Source organism: Parambassis ranga, chromosome 4, assembly GCF_900634625.1.
Source record: "Parambassis ranga chromosome 4, fParRan2.1, whole genome shotgun sequence".
NCBI classification, from domain to species: Eukaryota; Metazoa; Chordata; class Actinopteri; family Ambassidae; genus Parambassis; species Parambassis ranga.
Genome location: NC_041025.1, coordinates 4,400,227 through 4,420,210, shown reverse-complemented (window position 1 = coordinate 4,420,210; position 19,984 = coordinate 4,400,227). Strand labels below are relative to the sequence as shown.

Below are 19,984 nucleotides of genomic sequence, written 5' to 3'. Positions count from 1 at the left end.
CCCCCCCCCCCCCCCCCCCCCCCCAGGAACACACCAAAAGTGATTTCAAGTCTTTATTAGTAAAAATTAACAACAATACTTATATAATATAACACATATAAAAAGAGGAGAAATTGTGATTTCTGGAGGATAAATCAGTCAATCACATCTTTGCTGGCAAAACTTCAAATCAAAAAAGGGCTGCAGCTGTGTCCAAAGGCAATCTGTATTGAAAGGATCACCTTCCTCTGGTGTGGTGGTGATGGGTGGGGGGTGTGTATAATGGCTTTAATGTTAAGATGGATTTCATTCAGTAATGTATGATAATAGCTAGGGGATTAGTAGAAAAGCATTTGACTCTTCTCATATACAGTATGTACAGTAGCTGTTTAGTGACTCATTTTGTGACTCACCAAAGCCGGATGTGACATAACAACAACAACAACCTATTTTGCCAGAAAATCCACAGAACATATTGTTGAAATTAATTTTGTTTTAACTACTTTTAGCTGTACCGATGTAGCCTAGCAAATAGCATGCCTCTGCAAAGTATGGATCGTAGCTGATGCCTTTATATGTAAACAATTTAGCCCAAGTCCTTCTCCATCCACTCGCTGATCCAACGCTAGTGAGCCAACACGCTCAATCAGCCAAAAATGCATTAATAGGGATCTAATGCCAAACCAGCACATCCTCACACACAAACAGCATGGCAGATGGTCACATTTTAGCTGGATGGCAAAGATACAACATTTGACTGTGTAGCAGACACACTATGGTGATCGCAGTTATTTCGCATCACATACAGTGTCAGGGAATTGAAGTGAAATAGACCTTTAGCAGTAGGAGTAGACACCATGAGATGGAGTCATTTAATCAAATGATTAGTCTTGTCCCAAACAACTCATTTGACATGTGCAACTGGTGTTTTGGATTTGTGTGCTATCAGGCTTATTGACTCCCAGCTAATCCATCTACCATCTGACTAAGCAGGCAGACCTCAGTCTATCTTAAAGGGAGTGTACATCTGATTCTTGTCGCCTGTCTGCTGTGGAGATTTACTTTATTTATTTGACCTGCAGAGAAGTTAAAATTTGAGTGATTCAGGTCACTTTGTCCTTTCCAGTCCCGCTGGAAACAGTTTGACTGCTATTTATTTTTTTTTAATTAACGTGACGATCAGTCATCCAGATCGTTTTCATTCGAGAGGTTGAAGCGTGACAACTGAACTAGTTTTCTTAAAGACATGCCGCTGCTCCTCCAAGCCGCTTCATTAGTTCTGTTCTTTTCATTAGTCCTACTAAGCACCGGATGTGTTTGATTGCAGTGAGAAATATGTGACAGTAAAGCCCCTCTCCATCTTTAGCATCACACAGAAAAGAAGAATCATGAATGAATATGAGTGGTGCTTTGTTGTGTTATCTCTGTGTGCCGGGGGGGGGGGGGGGGGGTGCATATATGTGACTAAAGTATGTGCTCGTGCTGGGATCACATGTTTTGCCAGACTCCATCGTCACTAATCCCTCTCTTTTGCCAATATTTCCACTCTATCTGGTTTCATCAGGCAGGGATTACACTGGATTAGACAACCTCCCAGAAGCTGACATGCATTCATTCATTCATTAAAAAACCCAAATGCGGTTGGTAGCACGCCTCTTCTGCGTGTGACCGAAACGCTAAAATGCTCCAGCTACACCCGGAGTAGCAGTGCGTATTTGCTCAAATGTTAGAGGGGCTTTAAGGAATATCTTCACCACTTTTTCATGTAACATTCAGCTGTTTTGCCAATTTTGTTGTCGTATGTGCTGTGTGATTATGTAACATGGGGTCCTGATGTTATCAGGATGGGAGTGGTATTGGTGTTGTAATTTAACAACCTAAACCTGCCCTTTACCTCGGAGCAGCAGGCAATCAGTCTGCAGAGCGTGATCCTCTGGGTGACATGGATGGACGCATGGATCAGACTTAAATGACAATTCAGTTCAGCAACTACATTTCAGTCACAAAATAATGTCTATAGCTGAAACAATAATTGTTTGGATGCGCAGTCTGGTTGTTTTCTACATTGTGCTCTGCCAAGGCCCATTAGGCATCTGCTCAGAACAGATGTCATTTTAAGCAAGCTGCATGCCAGATGACTGGCAGGTTTCTCCCTCAATGAACACAAAACCCACAAATGGCTGAATGATACTGTAACTTGTTTTATCCCAAACATCCAAATAATAATGACATTTTAGCATTTTTTTTCCTGGAAAAATCCAAATCAAGCTGTACAAGCAGCCACACAAAAATCCACCAAGATCTTAAATTACTTCAGCTGAGTGACATTCTCTGGTTAGCCACAAGCTGCTAGCTGCAACTTCATCCTTCGAGAGTGTTTGAGCCCATGCCACTGTTGTTTCCTGTCTCTGGTTTCTGTTCATTGATTGTAGCACAAAGACACATTCTTTACAGGCTAATAGAGTTTAAAATGTGTCTTTTGCAGTATCAATGTGTCTTCACTCACTATGTGCATCAGTGACCGTTACCTCTTCATGACTTTTCCTTCCTCAGACCACTTGAGACTGACCACTGGAAACAGGCAACAAGCCACAGTAGCTGCAGCTTTTAGGATGCTCTGACCTAATCCAGCCATCACAGTTTGATTCTTGTCATTGTTGCTGAAACTTTGAGGACTTAATGTCTCCTTGCTGAAGATACTTGCTAAAGACGTATTTGCTTACATTTTCCACCTGCTGACAGTTGCTATGGTAACCAGATAAGTCTTTCTCCAGTCTTATTCACGTCTCTGGTCACAATATGTACTTTTGTGAGGTCAGGATTGTTAAGCAATTATACAATGTGATCACTTTTCCAGCTGCCTGCTGCCACACAGAATGGAATATGATAAAGGCATATGCTCACTGTTGGCAAGAATAAATCACTGCAGAAGAAAACAGTGAGTCTGAGCTAAGATGACTGCACAGAAGGGTTGAATGATTTTTTTTATTGGATAGTAGCACAGTGTTCTTGCAGTGGTGATGAGAAGATGAGATACTAGCATACTAAGTTTCCAGAACGTAGCCACTGGCAAGTAGCACGTGGTCCTGCTGGAACTTCCTATCCCTTGGGAAGACTGGATTGAAGAGGCTGCTGAGCACAGAGTTGATCGCCAAATGCCAGAGCAATGGCTGGAGAACAGTAGAGGTAGGCTGACGAGGCCTTGCTGGTCAGTCACTGCTTTGAGCTCTAGCTCAAAGAACATCCCAGAGGCAGCTGAGAAAGCCTCATGGTGGTCGTGGATCAGAAGAGGGGATTCATGGTGTAGTGGGCCACTGCAAATCCTGAACTGATCTAATCTTTTACGAGCCACTAGCTGCTAGCGTCAGTCTGAAGGCTGCTTCACTGCTGTTTATTGATGGTAGAAGACAACTTTAGGCAAAAACAATTTATGAGTTAAAAGTTGGATGCAGCATTATTACCCCGCATGACTGCTCACACCACATATATATATTAAAATCCATCATTCCATCATCCGAACCCACTTCGTCCTACAGTTCACGAGGGGCTGGAACCTTTCCCAGCTATCTACAGGTGAGAGGCGGGGTACAAAGCAGTCACCCCTATAATTCTGCATAATTTTAAGCGCTAATATAATTTTAAACGAATGAGTTATGTATATAAAAAAGCTTCCTTCTCCCTATACAGTCGACATTGAACATGTCAGTTGACACCAGAATAATGTTTTGTACCAGGCTGTAAAATGTTATTTTTGCTGTAAAGTTGGCCATTATAACATGAAGACCATGGGGATTGACTTGCTTTTGGAGGCAGTCATTAGCAGCTCTGGTGTGAACTTCAATTTGTAACACTTCATCTGTTTTAAAATTGCCTACAGAACACCAACTAGGACAGTGATGCTCGCAACTATTCAGCCTTTTGAGTTTCATTCATTTTAATGTGTGCTCTTATCCTGTAATAGAAAAAACCCATTAGTACCCAAACTATATTAGTAAGGTCAGAATTACTTACATCTTGAAAGTGAACATTTTCATCAACACGCAGTAGTAATGTGTAACACCCTTTGCATCACAATAATACTGGTCATCCTAAATCCAGTTCTAAAGATCACATGAGGCAGCACAATCAGATGGTGATTGCCCTTAAGGTTCGGTGCCCCCCTCAGGCTGTTCACAGGTACTGCTATAACTGCATCATCTCATTATTCACTGACTGCATTTAGAAAAAAAGCAGTTTTTGATTATATCTTTGTAGAAACATCATTAAAATATTTTGTTTCAAACCCTGCACCTGCAGCATCTCATCTTTCCACAGAAGTGGTTTCATCTTTGCTGTTAGGAAAACTGTGGTCTTGATGTCATATGAACGCTGTAATGAAACACTTCATATTCAGAGCTCTGCCACGTTCCGAAGAGAAAGAAACATGATATTTTATGATTCATAGGGCTGCCAGCCAGTGCAACATTAATTTACTTATTCTATAAAGCTCCCCTAAGGGTTCTATTGGTCATTTCTAGTGTAGTAACACAGCCAGAGGCAGCTTATAGGCTCTAAGCTTTTGTATAAACAGATTGAGGTGTTATCTTTAAATGGAAAATTAAAACCTGTGAGTCCTTTACATGGATTGTATTTCCTATTATTGTGAGTGTATTAATTAAACCTGTTCAGTTTTAGTGTAGGTTCACATAGTGGAGTTAAAAAAACCGACCCTCTAAATTAACTTATACACAACTAATCATTAAACTGTAGTTAGGTACGTATCTGACTTAATGTTACTCACCAGGAATTATATTTAATCATTTTAGTGAACTTATTTTAATGAGGTATAAATGCAATTTTACACCTGCAGGTGGGTTGCAGATATGTGCACATTGGTTGCTTTAAACATGGTATCAACCCCAAAATCAATCCCACCAGGCTCCTGCAGACTCTCTACCTGCAGCAGCGCCCCCTCCAGCAGGTGGCGCCCTAAGCAACAACCTATGTCGCCTATGCCAGGAGCCGGCTCTGGGTAGAAGCATCCAGAGGAAGGAAGAATGTGAGAGCAGTGTGTCAGTCTCTAACATGATAAATTGATCTGAACAGCAGGAAAGCACTCTCTGGTGTTTGTTAATAGAACTGACCTGCAGATCTGCCAGGGGTAATTTGACAGTGTGTAATATTAAAGATGGAGCATACCTGCTGCCTTTATGTAGCTGAAAAGAAGCTCTTCACATTAAAATATGCATCTTTAAGGTCATCATCTGCTGAGAATCACAAATTATTGTTTTATATTCATGAATAATCAGAAAAATATTTTTTGTCTACAGCGTCACAGATCAATGGGAAAACAGTGAATACATAAAGTTCCCAGTGGACAAATGTAAATTCTATCTGCAGCTGCTTCGGTTGTGTGTGTACTATAACTACAAGTGAGGCAGCTACAGTGTTTAATAGTCCACAGGTGTAGGGCAGTACCAGCCTACACCGTGGCTCGCTCAATCTTCACAGTGTGGGTGTCTTGTTTACAGAAGAGGACCACCAAAGTCTCAGTCCCAGTCTCCATCAGAACAAAATACAATGCAACTGTAGGGAAACAGCAGTCTTTCAACCTCAAGTCAGACAAAAGTGCTTTCTCTACTCCATCATAAGAGAAATCAAACAGTCCTGCAGTTTCACAAACTGTCATCTGTCAGGTAATGGGTAATCCAGTCTGTCTATCTGCATCTGCTGAAGCTGCTGCAATCCACCTACATCAGTGTTGTGGCATTGATTACAGAAAATGACAGTTTCCAATCCATCACTGGCCTGTCTTCACAATCTGCCTCCTCTCTCTGTCACAACTCTTCTTAGTGTCAGCATCGCAAGCCTCAATCTAACTATTTTATTTTGAGGCATATGTGAATATATTCGTACAAATGAAGTGTGAATTTTCACTTTCTAATAGATGCTATTAAGCTTTAATCAGAATGGCGGAGCAACATATGCGGTTCAAAATAAGGTTTAAGATGGTCAATACAGAGTCCAAGCTACTAACATGTTTCAAGGCAGAGTTTGGATGTTGCAAAAGCTGTAACAGAGTTCTGGTCTACACTGGTAAAACTGGCACGTCAGGTCAGGAGAGGGAGGAGAGGCTATGACTCATTTTTATTATTTAAAAGCTGGGTATTTTATTGTCTTCATTTTATATCTCATAACCCTCATAGCCTAACTCTTATAAGTAGGACTATTAACAATTTCCCTTACTTAAAGCTTTCTGCTCCTCCTCCAGATGTCGGCTTGACTATCTGAGATAAAGAAGTACCACATAAAAAATGAGTAAATTCGTAATTTCATTGTATAATATATTGCATGTCCCTTTAATCTAAAAGTGCCTGCCCTGCACATGGAAGAAAATATGACTTTGTGATCATAAGTATGTATATAAGTATGTATAAAGTATGTATATATTTCAAAAATTTGAAATTTCAGTCTATCTCTAAATACCCATTTTCATGGGGTGGCCAGATGGGGCCAGTGAATATTTTAGGGTGGCACAAGTAATTGGTCCTTCTTGTGGCAACTTAAGTGGCGTTCAGCCTGTGGCTGTGCACTGCATGCCCCTTCACACTTTTTCATTAAAAATACAATATGCATTCAACACATTTCCCTCAGTTGAGTTTTTCTTTGTTTATAATAGATGAATGACTTTGTGAATGTTGTTTATGTAATGGAAGTGGTCACCACAGTGTCCAGGACAGGCTGCGGTTTGTCATACTTGCTTGTATAGTTTTGAGTCTGGTGTGTCTAATAAGATACAGTACGTATTTTGCAAGCAGGCCGTCAATGATAAGATTTGCTCATGTGGTTAAAGTACAGGTTTTCCTTCGGATCTGGTGACTAAGCAGGCCAAAGAGTGTTCCAGCTGATGGAAGACCACTGTTTTCACAAGTAGCCCTGTATGTGACCTGGTTTATTCGCCCTTCACACAACTGCATTTGCACATGACATGATATGACCTCTAACATACCCTGGGAATGCAATTAAGCTTAAGCATGTCAAATAAGACATAAAGTATTATGTAATCAGCTGCATTTTTTTGCTGTGGTCATTGTTTTCTTCAGCTAGTCTGAATAGGTTTATTCCCAGAATCCTGATTGTCACAACAAACACATTATTTTATTATATATTACACTTAAAATTAATAAGCCTTGTAGCATGATTACAATATTTTTCATTGTGGTAAAGGGATAGGACTGTTTCAGTCTGAGCAGTACTCAGTCCCTCCAGTTATTTGCAATTTTATGATCAGTCGTCAATATACCTGGTGGTACCAGGCAAAACAAGGGTGGTCTAATATTTTTTTCCATAACTATACTGTATATAATAAGGGTGTATTTATTACTAATTATATATGTACTTATTCGTTGGTTTGTATATAAACTGAATGATTTATTAGGTGGCCAGCAATCCCCCCACCCCCCTTTGGGGGCGCCATTGGTTCTGCGCTGTACGGAACAAAGATCACCTCGATTAAATAGTTATAATAATTATTAGAAAATAAAATTATTATTTAAAAATACTAATCTGCTTCGTCATGTTTTTATTATTACACAGATAGTACAGTAACAGGTGAGGAGAGAGCTTAAAGGAGGCGGTGAGGGAGGGGGCGTGAGAGGCAGAGGGTGGGAGTGGCGCGCCGCTGGAGTTGGATCAGACTCTTTGCCGGTGATGCGAAGTTGCAGCAGCGGGACGTGGGTGTAATGAGACCACACCAAAACGCATCACTGTCCGTGTGCGGACGCAGTTCGTCTGATATGAGATGAGCTCGGAGTGCGTAAGTTACTACAACAAAGACAACGTGTTCGTGGTGGGCTTCACGTGTCCAAAGGTGGACAGTGACACCACGGCACTGTTCTGCTGCGGGTTCAGCGACTTGAAGTACTGCTGCGATGACCCAAACAGCTTTTTCCCATACGAGTATGGATACATGTGGTGGTTAAGGTAAGGCGCAGGAAGACCTGTCATTTTCCAGATAATTGTTGCATGTGTGACGAGGTGAACTGATGTAAACTAATCATTCTGCAGCATGCACCACATCAGAGGTTTGATGGATCAACACAGCGGCTTCTATAAGGAGTGTGTATCCACACAGCAACCTGTTGATGACAATCCGCAACTGCACTTTAATTAACACAGTTGGCATTCAAGGGGGGACCAAATCCTAATTAGGAAGAGCTTTGATTGAGAAAGACATGACCTTTAAAATTATTCAGTATCCCAGGAATTCACGGAATTCTTTAATTTGTGTAGAGACAACAATGCAAGCAGAGGGGCTGCACTCAGCCAGGCTGCTCTAAAAGGTCACTTTCTTCTTATAGCTGCTGCAGGTTAAACATGAGAGACATTTATTTTCAGTGTATAGAACACTTGCATTCATTTATTTTGGTGCATTTCTTGCACAAATTACCTTTTTTTTAAATATAAATCCTTATTCAAGAATCTGTACTGCACATATATCACGTAAACATGTTAACTTTGTTGCTTTGTAGACTTTAATACTGCACAAAGGCTTTGTTTAGATTTCTCAGCTATAACTGGGCTGTTGCAGGATCCTGCATTGCAGTGACAATTGGACCCACAGTGACAAACAATCCACCAGTAGAGGAGAAAAATGCCTCCGAATTGTGGGCATATTGTTTTGCACAGCTGTTTTGTTGCAACACTGTATAACAACAGATACACCTCAGCTTGTTGTAACTCAGGTTAACAAATTGCTGCATGAATTTGAATGTCCAGGGATATTAACATGGTCTGGACAACACATCTGGGTATTCTGCATCATTATGTGTCATTTCATATAATAATAGTTCCATTATACTGGTGCCCTGAAGGCACAGAGAGGCAACAGGCACGACACTGCATCACTGTGCATCACTCTCACTCTGACACAAAGTACCTAATATGAATCATACACCTTTTTCTCATCCTTGCATTAGTGCAGGTAGACACAAAATCATTAGCTTTTTATATTAAAATGGCACAAACATTTCCCATTTTCCCAAAATTTCAAAATAAAATGTTAATTTTATGAGCATCTCTGATTCTAAAAGTTTATAGTATATCCTTTTTGTTTGAGAAACAGTCTGGAGTCACTTAGTATATATATTTTTACAAGTGTGAGGCGTGTCACTGAAGACTCCTTGTCCATTCTTCTTTGGGGAAACTCTCGGCCTCCTCTAGATTTGATGGACTGTCCTATAGTACACGTGACAGTGTCAGGATTGCTCAAGGTGTGTACTCAAAATGCAGGACAAGAGGGTGGTGGAAAAAATCGTAGTTTTAATATACAGGCAGGTGTTCAGTACACAGTTTATCAGTCCAAGAAATGCAGAAGCACAAAAGGGAGTTCAGAGACAGGTCCGGTCCAGAAAACACAGCTGGCAAACACAAGCAACAGTGTCCAATAGGGGCTAAGATAACACCTGAAACAAGAGGGTAAGCAAGGTTAACAACAAAGGGGACAGAAATCAAACCAAACCTCCTGAAGGAAACCAGATGTTCAGTCAAATTAAGTCCGGGCTTTGTGCTGGCAGTGACAGTCACTTAGCTGTCCTGGAGGAGACTGCTATACTTTAGACTGTCCTTATGTTGGAAGAAAAAAACTGTTCTGCTTTTTTATGATTCCTCTCTCGCTGACAAGATTCCCAGTTCCAGATGCACTGAAGCATCCACACAGCATTATACTGCCACCACAGTCTGGTGATAACACACTGTGGTGAGACTCTGATATGTAAATTAGCTCAGTAAGAAACAACATGTTCTTTATCACAACAGAAACATTCTGTTAATTTATAACAAAGTCTAAATGACTGCATTCACAAACCAATAAATCACTGTTTAATGTTTATTGTCAGGACTTCCTGACTTTGACCCTTTGAATATACAGTAAAATATCATCACATCATTTTTACGACAGCAGCTCTGAAGCTGATACATCTGTACAGTAGTGACTGTAATGCTGCTTTGCTTTTGCTCTGTGTGTTCTAGGCTGGGAGCTCTGGTGGCCCTCTCTGTAGCAGCTGTGATTCTTCTTGCCTTCATCATCACTCTGTGTGTCCTCTGCTATCTCTTCATCACCACCAAACCCAGAGGTCTGGACAATGGGCTGCCTCTCCGAGCTCCAGGTACTGTCTCCGTACAGAGGGGTGTTCTGCTGTCACAGACGTCACTGACAGTGCACACTTACTTTTCATTATTAATGAAGAGGAGCTGTATGAACAGTAAAGCAGGTCCTTCACCTTAAACCCCCATTTAAACATCCCAAAATCTCCTGGTATGCAGCTTCTTTACAAGAAATTGAAAAGCCCTTTTTATGTCTACATATAGACCGGACAGGAGGGTTTCAGTACCAGGTCCAGACACCACTGATAAAGATGACCGTGCCTGATCAAGCAAAGGTTGTCACACAGCACAGCAGAAGAGCAGCACCATGCTGAGACCTGTACTGTATCCAGTTGAATCTTTATGAGGCTAGATGTGTCAGCTACTCATCTCACCTGGCATTAATCGAGGGTGCTACTAGCAGTAATGAACTACTCTGCAGCCGGAGAACTCCTGCTTCTCCCCAGTCCTCATTAGGGCCAAGTTTCATCAAGTGGCTTTGAGGCTTCAAGGGTTTCTGAGACTGACTGGCCTTTATGTCTTAAAGTAAGGGTAGTGAGGAGAATGAATGCTGAATCTTCCCTTTCACACAGAGGAGAGCCTGATACCGGTGGGTCTTGGTGGAGTTCTTTGAAAGGGGAGAACTTAATGCAGTTTACTTAATCGTCTGATTAATCTGTAGAACCATCAAGGATGATCAGAAGAAATGGACGCACCTGAGTTCAATATATGAGAGACACAGCAAAGGCTCTGAATACTGAGGACCATGTCATATTTCACTTTTTCTTTTTTAATACATCTGCAAACATGTCAACAATTCTGTGTGTTTCTGTCTGTGTAGATCTGTTCGTTATGACAAGTAAGGCATCTGTCATGCAGTGTGCTGTTTGTTGTCCCTGGGTATTTCTTTTTCTTTCTTCTTTTTTGTCTTCTAGGTTCTACATCTGGTCCACAAGCACCTGGTCCCAGCCATACCATCGCCCCCTCTAGTCCTCAAGGCCTCAGGAAACACTTTTTGAGGGGTAAACTGGACTGTGACAACCAGCCCCCTGACCCCGACCGCCTTTTTCAGCGCTGTTTCATGTCTACTGCCACAACTATCAACGTGGAGGGTCCTGCATAAACTGACCGCCTATCCCGTCAGTCGCTGAATGTTTAGCATTTTCTAGCTTTAGTTTGCTACTTGTATTTGCATAATGGGTCTAATGCACAGTATGGCAACAGCAGAGGCCCTTTGGATGTTTATCATCTAATTTAGATTCAGGTTGAGAAGGAGCATTGTGCTGCCTGTCAAGCTGAAACATCAGCAGTATTTTATGCAGCTTTGTGGGCTGTGGGTGTATAGACAGTGAAATTATCTGTATGCAGATGAGGCTCTTTGCTGAATAGCACTGAATACAGATTTAATGTAGGCAGTTTAAAAGATGAGTTATAATATATATAGTTACATATAAAATACGTGTTTCTGCCCCAGAATATCCCCAAAGGCCAGAGTGCAGTTCATGTTCTTTTTACTGGGAAAAAAGATGCAGTATACATTAATTGCTTTTAATATGAGATCCAGAGAGAAATAACTCTCTCAATGATGAGCTCAGTCGTGAACTGTTGTGCTGAACCTGAGAGGCAGAGTGACAAACAACAAAACACTGTGATGTGTCCATTTCTCTGGGGGGATGACTGTTTACCTACATGTTGTGTATTTGATGTATTTGTGCCTCTTCTTCTCAAAAATAATGATTAGAATTAACCCGAGTCGAGTGTTGTGTCTGGCTCTCTGTTTAGCACAGCTAGCCCGGTTTACATCAACATAGAAGTTTCAAAATAAAGGCTCAGAACATATGTGATTTTGCAACTTTGTGTCCTGGTAACCACAGAAACTGAGGTTCAGGTTTGCACAATGATGTATTTTAACCCCCCAAAAAAGGTCCGTCATTAATCTCTAATTTAACCACCATGGTTAAAAGTCCTGACTGGATCCTGGTGGTACTCTAATAGAAACAGAAGCCCAAAACATATTAGAGCAGAGATAATTGCACTGTGGACAAACATGGCTAATACACATTTTGATGTGAAACTAGGTTGTCATGTGTTCTCCATTGTGTCTTGAAAACCACAAAACATTCTTTCCTTTCTTTGTAAATATGACCCATTCAAGTCTGCAGCCCTGCACCAGCCATAGTGGTTCTCCTGCCTTGATTTCACACTGTATCCATGATATCATTAAGGAAGGCACCGCCTTATTTCAGAAAGGGGTGTGGGCAGCAGCTTACTTATATAACCTCTACAGACACTGGCCTGAAATTTTGACGACCCATGCTGAGGATGCCTAAGATTTGGCAAAATGATCTTTAACATGCACATTAAAGAATTCCCAAATACCTAAATTAAAGATCAGAAGCAGGATTTGTTTGAAGATGAGTCAAAAGAGATGCCTAGGGGGGTGATAGATCTAAGTGAACAGCGCAGGTTGCATCAGTTCTTCTGAAGTTCACAGAATCCTCTAGAATCATCCTAACATCAGTAAATAGCAAATGGTAGACCTTTGAGTTAGTGACAATACTGTTAATCTGCTAGGCCAAATATTCTGCTTTGGATTTACATGCAAGTTTGTGCCTCAGATGTACTTTTCTGTGTGGTGCTCAATTTACAAGCTAATAGCAAGCATGTGACATACCTTCAGGTCATCTGTTAGCGGTCAGCTTAAACCACTGCTGTGCCTCAGTACAGCTCCACAGAGTCTGAGTCATAACTGAGTTTTCACACTGAATGTGGAACAGAAGCTGCACTTTTCATGTTGTAATTACTGTTTTTTTTTATATTGATTTCTCATGTTTGCAATTCCTGAAGAGAAGGCCCAATTTTTTAAAAATGACTTTCATTTTTCATAAATATATAACATACAAGAATTTATAAACAAGAACTTCATGTCACATGAATGCACCAAGTGACGTATGCTTACATTATGCACCCTTTAAAGTCATCACAAATGAAAGCTTAAGGTATTTGCCCTGCATAAACAATGAAAACATTTTTCTAATTAACATAAAGATATTTGATGTTGCAGAAGACTTAAAATGAGAACCTGTCCTTACAGCAAATTATCAGGCAGTTCTTCAAGTGCACTACTGACTATTGTTATAGAAGTCATGAATCTTCTGTGTGTTGTTTCTTGCTCTAATAAATAATAAATTAATCACAGCTGTAAATTTAATGTATATATCAAATGGTGAAACCCAAGAACAGCAGTATATTTCATTGTGAATGACAGTTGGCCTATTAGAACTTCAGGCTGCTCATTATAAAACAATGATTTCAGTCTTATTATATACAATGATTGATACTTAAACATAGCCTCAAGCACTACATAGAGATACTGCAGTTTTAATTAAGACATGACTACTGGACCACCTGCAACTTTGCTGAATAGACCTTAGCTGCACCGGGGATTCTGCCTCATTTAGTCCATCACTGGTCTCATCTTTCTGAAACACCAATTCAAACAATTACAGTGATGCAAAGACATGCTTCTCCAGGAAAAAAAAGACCCTAACTCTCAGTAGCTCAAATCTGCAGCCGAGCATACATGGGGATTTTATTTTAATTATACACTGATGATTCTGGAAATTGTACTTTCTGCTTGACACACTGTTACTCATATGTATCAGGACTGAACTCAAAGACCTCTGCCCTCTTCTGCACCTTTCTGAGAACCTAATAGTTTTAGTTATTTTACTAATTTGAGACCAATACATTTTTTTATAAAATGAAATTGGTTTATAGGTTCAAAATTTTTTAACCCCTATACCATCCCTATTATTTCTGGACCACCATAATTCTCTGGTAATGGTAGGCATGCAAGCAATCAGGAGTGAGAAACATCACAGGGAGAATAACACATAAGGTCTATCAGACAGTAAATCAGAGGCCATGAAAACCTACAAATAAGACATTTGTCTTGGCTCCAGTCTCTGTCAGCATCCTACTGAGCCACCTGCTGACAGTATCAGATGTTGTCTCACACTACAGTGTGTGGAGTGTGTGTATTATTAAAGTAAAACACTATCAAAAGTAAAACAATTACTGTGAGAATAAACAGCTAGGAATTGAAAATATTATCATGTCTATGTAGGATAAGATATTATCTTTCAAAAGTGTGTTTTTGTTGTTCTTTAGGTAGTGTGTGTTTTCACAATATTCCTGCAAATGGCGCTGTACTCAGGTTTGGAGGCGCAATTAGAACAAAGAAGAAGACAGAAAACGGAAGCTCTTCCATGGAAACGGGACGCCAGGCTGCTCTCTGTCCCAGGGAGTAAACTAAATGAGTTAAAACTGCTTGCACTATAAAACATTTGCTGTTTTATTATTGTATTTAATGGCAGACGTTAGCGGAAGCTCTAAACGTTTGTAGCTAGCATGGCTAACATGGCATTAGTCGCCAGCAAGCTAACACTGGTAAAACAAATATGACCAAGCTATTGCTAGAGTGCTTTGTAAGAAAGTAATATAACGTGCTAAAGGATTTCAAGTAAGCAGGCATAGTTTGAAAAGGTGGAAAATGTGGAGAGGAGGAGGAGGAGGCCGAAGCTCTGCTCTGGAACGAGCAGAGCAGGCGCTGCTGTCAGCCAGGAGCAGGAGAGGAGACGCGCAGGCCTCCACAACCAAAACTCAGGTCTGCTTACAGGGTGTTTCATCCCTCCACCATGTTGCAACGAGTCGCTGTGTGTTTGCCAAAATGTGAAACAAGAGTTCAGATTCTTTAAAAAAAAATGAGTAGAGGTCCTGCCTTTTCATGTATAATAGTATCAGGTACAATTGTTAAGTTAATGCAGTTGTATTGTCACAATTGTGCTTCTTTCTAGAGTTCTGTGGATTCTGCTGGATCTCTCAAACCTAGATCTGCTCCCCCAAACACACACGCTTTAATGTATGACCTGAGTGACCTGTCCTCGGTCAGTTCAGCCTCTGAACCTAGAGGTCATGCTGGCAGGTCTGTTAATCCTGAAAATGGCTACGAGAGAGGGGATTCGAACAAGGTAAGCAACAAGGAAGACACTGTTTACAGTGGAACAACTACAAACATTTAAGTCCAGTTAGACTTGAAATTCAAATGTGGTTTCTTTGGTTAGGATGCCAGGCCTCAGAGTTCTCTGGGAGGAAGGAGCAGGTTCCTGAAGAAGGCTCCACCACCAACGACCAGCAGCCAGTCTCCAGTCAGCAGCAACCAAGTACATGAACCAAGGTATTTTTCTGTGGATGTAGAAGAAACATCGTTGATCGGAATTTATGAATATAATGCATATATTGTAATCCCTCTTTTCAGCTATGTTTCATCTTCCCAGCGGGGCTCCAGCCAGACCACAGCCTTAAGTAGACTTGCTGAAATTGAGAGCCGCATCCACAGCCGTAAGCAGGCCCAGGAACAGGTCAGACAAGGGACAAAACCTGCTTATGATTTCAACACGGACACAAGACTCTCACCACCTCCACTAGCCCCTACAAACCTACCTACAAAGTCCAGCAGTGACCAGAGCCCGAGGGAAAATCGTTTTCTCAAGAAGAAAACCACTAGTGCTATTGAAGGCACTAATGCTGCTTCTGCTGCTCCGAAAAGTGCAGACGTAAGCGTCAGGTCCAGAGCTTGCAATGCTGTAGACTTATCAAGGGAGACAAAATCCCTGAGAATAATGAACACTGTGAGTTTGGAAAGTGACGAAGAGGACATGAGGAAACTCTTAGGAGACTCATTTGATTCAACAGGCTGCAGCCTCATAAGACCTGAGAAACCCTCGTCTATGAAGAAGCCAAAGAAGGTAAGACAGCAGGGGTGTTTTCTAGATTTTAATTATTAAGAGAACATTGAATACTGGAAATTTGATATTTCCAAACATGGCTGTACTTTCCACAGAAGTTTAGCAAAAGCAGTCAGCGTGTTCCCTCCACGCCTCCTCCTGCTGCTGTCCGTCCTCCATCACCTTCCGTCATGGCACCGCCTCACTCCCCCAGTTCTCCTTCTCGCCGCAGTTCTCCTTTTCGATTCACCGGCCTGGCTCAGGCCCACTTCAGCCCCTCCATGCTCTCTCCAGCACCCTCTCTTCCTGGTGTTTCCCCTACTCCTCCTCTGGAAGGACCTGGTTCCTCTCCTAGGGTGGAGAGTCCCGGGAGCTCCATCTCCTCCGTGTCAGGCCGTGGTGAAGTGCTCTCTTTGGAGGAACTCTTCCCTGTGGGCCCTATCTCTGAAGATCTGCACAGTGAGATGAGCTCAGTATCTGAAGGTATGAGGCAAGCAATCTAATGCTATGTAAGAGCCCGATCTAGTCATCATTTAATTTCTTCATATTTAATTTTGGCTGTAATGTACAGATCACTGCAAAATATCTCTCTTCAGGGCTCCTTACTCAGTATCTGAAGGTATGAGGCAAGCAATCTAATATAATATATATATATATATATATATATATATATATATATATATATATATATATATATATATATATATATATTGTACAAGTATTGACCTCTTTAGTAAGGAGCACTGAAGAGGGATATTTTGCAGTGATCTGTACATTACAGCCATAATTAAATATGAAGAAATTAAATATACAGTAAATATACATACATTCTTCAGGGCTCCTTACTAAAGAGGTCAATACTTGTACATATATATTGTACAAGTATTGACCTCTTTATTAAGGAGCCCTGAAGAATGTATGTATATTTACCGTACACTGAAATTTACAGGGCCTCTGTAGCTTGATGGTGTCATCCTTGTCTATAGCAACAGTCTGTTTTTTCAGAAAGACACCAAGGAATGCTAAATTGACCAATCAGAATCAAATAATCAACACACAGACATGCAATACTGTTTACCACTGTAGTTAGCAAGCTCAAGAGTCACAAGGAGTCAGCAGTGTCCTGTGTGTGTACTGTGTTTGTTGAATGATTTATTAATCACTTATGTATAAAAAAATTAATTGTATTTTATTTTTTTACTCCTTATGCGCCCAAGAAGAACAAAAAGGTACATAAAGCACCCCCCCCCCTCCTTTTTCCCCACACCTGGAATTAAAATGACAAACATGATTTGCATGAAAGTTCATAAGCTTGTCATATATGTATAGACACCATCTCTGTAGAGGGTCAAAGGGAAGTGCAGTATGTATCAAATAACATTATAGTTATATATCTCCTGTGTGTGTAGAATTCCAGGTGATCCACTAGCAGAAATAAAATGGTTGCAATCTGCATCTTCACCACTATATGGCAGTAAATTCAACACACTGGTCCTTTAATGCCTTTCACTGTAATGTTTGAGGACAGCCGTGGTGATATGCACATCGTCATTGTAAATTTGATCCTGGTAATCCTATGTTACAGACTTCCGGATTAATGTGATGACACTAGATGACCTTGTGCCTGCTGACACTGGATTTACTGCGGAAACATCAGGAGCAAAGGTAAGGACAAACGATTTACGATGTGTAATTAAGCCAGGTTAGAAGTCAGATGTATGAATGTATATAAACCAATGTTTCTATAATTACAGCTTCATATTCAGACAATGTAAGAACAGGAGTAACTGATGGACTTGGAACTTTCTAATGGTGATCGAATGCAATGTGTATTTACTGCAGTAAATGTGCACAGTAGAATCAATCAATTGAATAATTATTTTTTTTGGTAGCACCAACATATTTTTACAATCACAGCTAAGAGACAACACTGAATAATATGTTGTTGCCGTTTGTTCATGCATCCAGCACACGCAGAGAATCAATGACATGTGTTTTTGTGTCTAATTGCTCCTGATATGTGGCGTGCTTCCGTATTAAATGTGTGCAGGTGTGTCCTTGCCTTAAGTCTGTACGCTGTGCAATGACTAAGGATGCTCTGTAGCCTAAATGCTGCAAGGCATCAAATCCGGGCTTGTTCCAGATGTTTGCTCCTGACATGACCGCTCTCACAGTGAGAGGCTTTAAGCCTGTGATTAACCCCTAAGTGTGGAGCTAGCTACAGGAAGCTACAAACAAGGACACAATCAGAATGCGGTCAGAGCAGACCTAAATGAACATTAATAACAACGACTCCTCAGTACAAAAGTGTGTTTGGAACCTGGGAACTTTAACCTGGATAATGTTCATACTCTATGTGGGATTATACAGGGATATAAATAATCAGATTATGACCTATATAATATCCTAGATAGAATTAAAACCAGCATAATACACACTAAACAGGGACTAGGGAGTGTGTGTGAACTGTAAATAAATGTTCTCGTAGTTGATTGGAATAATAAACTAGACATTTATCCTCAACACGGGCAAAGTAAAGAAAATTAAATGAAAATGCACATTTCAGATGCAATCAGTGTTGATTGTTAAGTGGCCACAAACTGAGATCGTGCTCCCTGATTTGATGTGATTGTTGTTCATTTAAATGTGTGTGTGAGGAGATGATAGCAGTGAATCCTACCAAGATTACAGAAGCCACTCTTACACATCTACTTTATAGAAAAAATGTAAAATGATTTGTATGTTTCTTATTTTCCCTGAAGGACTAATAAGTGTGATGTTTTACTTTCCTCTTACTCTAAACAGAGGGAAACTAAACATGGCTCCCCTGGTTCTGAATCCCAGGCAGTGGAAGAGAGTGAAGAGAAGGAGGTGGTGGACTATCAAAGTGACTTTGAAAATGAGAGGACAGAACCAGATTACAGTTTCAGCCAGGTGTCAGAGCACCTGCAGGGATATGAGGAAAAGGAGGTGTCAGAGGTCATAGAGAAGGATTCAGACGTGTCCCACGAGAACACAAAAGATGATTATTCGAGTGATTTCTCTGACACAAGTCATACCTGCACCTCACGGACATCAGATCACAAATCTTCCAGCAGTAGCAAAAGCAGGGACTCTAGATCTTCAGGATCACACAGGAGCTGTGCCTCCTCTCAGTGGTCGATGAGGCGTGACCCAGACAGGAAGAAGGGTTTAAAAGACGCAGCAGTACAGACACAGCCAGCGACTTACACATGGTCCACCGGTGAGGCTGCCACAAATCATCGCCGCAATGTTCACATGGTCTTTTTCCATTTCTGACCTGTAGTTCTTACCTCTCTGCAGGTTCGGCCTACTTGAATCCTACACATACAGTCAGTAAAGAGAGGATGGAAGGTGAGACACAGGATCACATGAGACACAGGACATGAAAAGTTCTTCTGCTGTACATTAACAGAAAATCCCACAAACTTTTTTTAGACGATAGGGCCGTCCACATTTATTGTTCGTCATGGTGCTGCAGCACCATCTACAGGTGAAATGTTTATATATCCACGTCCTTCACTAGTAGTCCTGTATTTGCTTTAAACCCTCCCTAACAGTGCTCCACCTTGGTTTATTTTTCTTTTTTTTTAATGTGTCCTATGTCTGTCTACCACCAGCCATCAGCACCTTTAACCCGGCCTTATTTACCCACAATGAACTGCTGAAACAGCAGCTCGACATGACGAGGCGGTTCATTGAAAGCAGCCGCCTTCTTCACTCCAGGCTGATGCAGAGCCTGGAACCACCTAACTACAGATACACCACACTGGAGGACACCAAGGAGGTACAAATAAAGCCTATTTAAATGTGCATTTATTTCCATTACCTGTTAGATAAGCCATATTTCTGCTGCTTTTTTTTTACAGTACATACGCAGGCACACACATCCAAAACTGACAATGGAGAAAGCCATAGAGGAACTACTGCAGGAAACGAGACGCTGTCACTGTACGTGACTCTGGTGAGGACACGCAACTGCAGGGCAAGGAGCAGAGACTGTGCCTTATCAGATTATATGTGCCAAACCTGACTTACTGTAACCTAAACTGGTTTAAATAAAGATGCTTGTA

General features: G+C 41.0%; 2 protein-coding genes across 2 annotated transcripts; both read left to right on the top strand.

Annotated features, from left to right (window-relative positions):
* Positions 1-7,759: 7,759 nt before the first annotated feature.
* LOC114434986 (protein shisa-like-2A) lies at positions 7,760-11,224 on the top strand. The gene is made up of 3 exons (XM_028404471.1): positions 7,760-7,941; positions 9,988-10,124; positions 11,037-11,224. The coding sequence occupies exons 1-3, from the start codon at positions 7,760-7,762 to the stop codon at positions 11,222-11,224; spliced, it is 507 nt and encodes a 168-aa protein (XP_028260272.1).
* A 3,147-nt stretch (positions 11,225-14,371) lies between these two features.
* c4h19orf44 (chromosome 4 C19orf44 homolog) lies at positions 14,372-19,939 on the top strand. The gene is made up of 10 exons (XM_028403899.1): positions 14,372-14,770; positions 14,961-15,134; positions 15,228-15,340; positions 15,422-15,911; positions 16,007-16,373; positions 17,476-17,555; positions 18,696-19,134; positions 19,215-19,265; positions 19,532-19,698; positions 19,781-19,939. Exons 1-10 carry the CDS (start codon positions 14,657-14,659, stop codon positions 19,868-19,870), a joined length of 2,085 nt encoding a protein of 694 aa, XP_028259700.1. The 5' UTR covers positions 14,372-14,656; the 3' UTR covers positions 19,871-19,939.
* Positions 19,940-19,984: the final 45 nt, after the last annotated feature.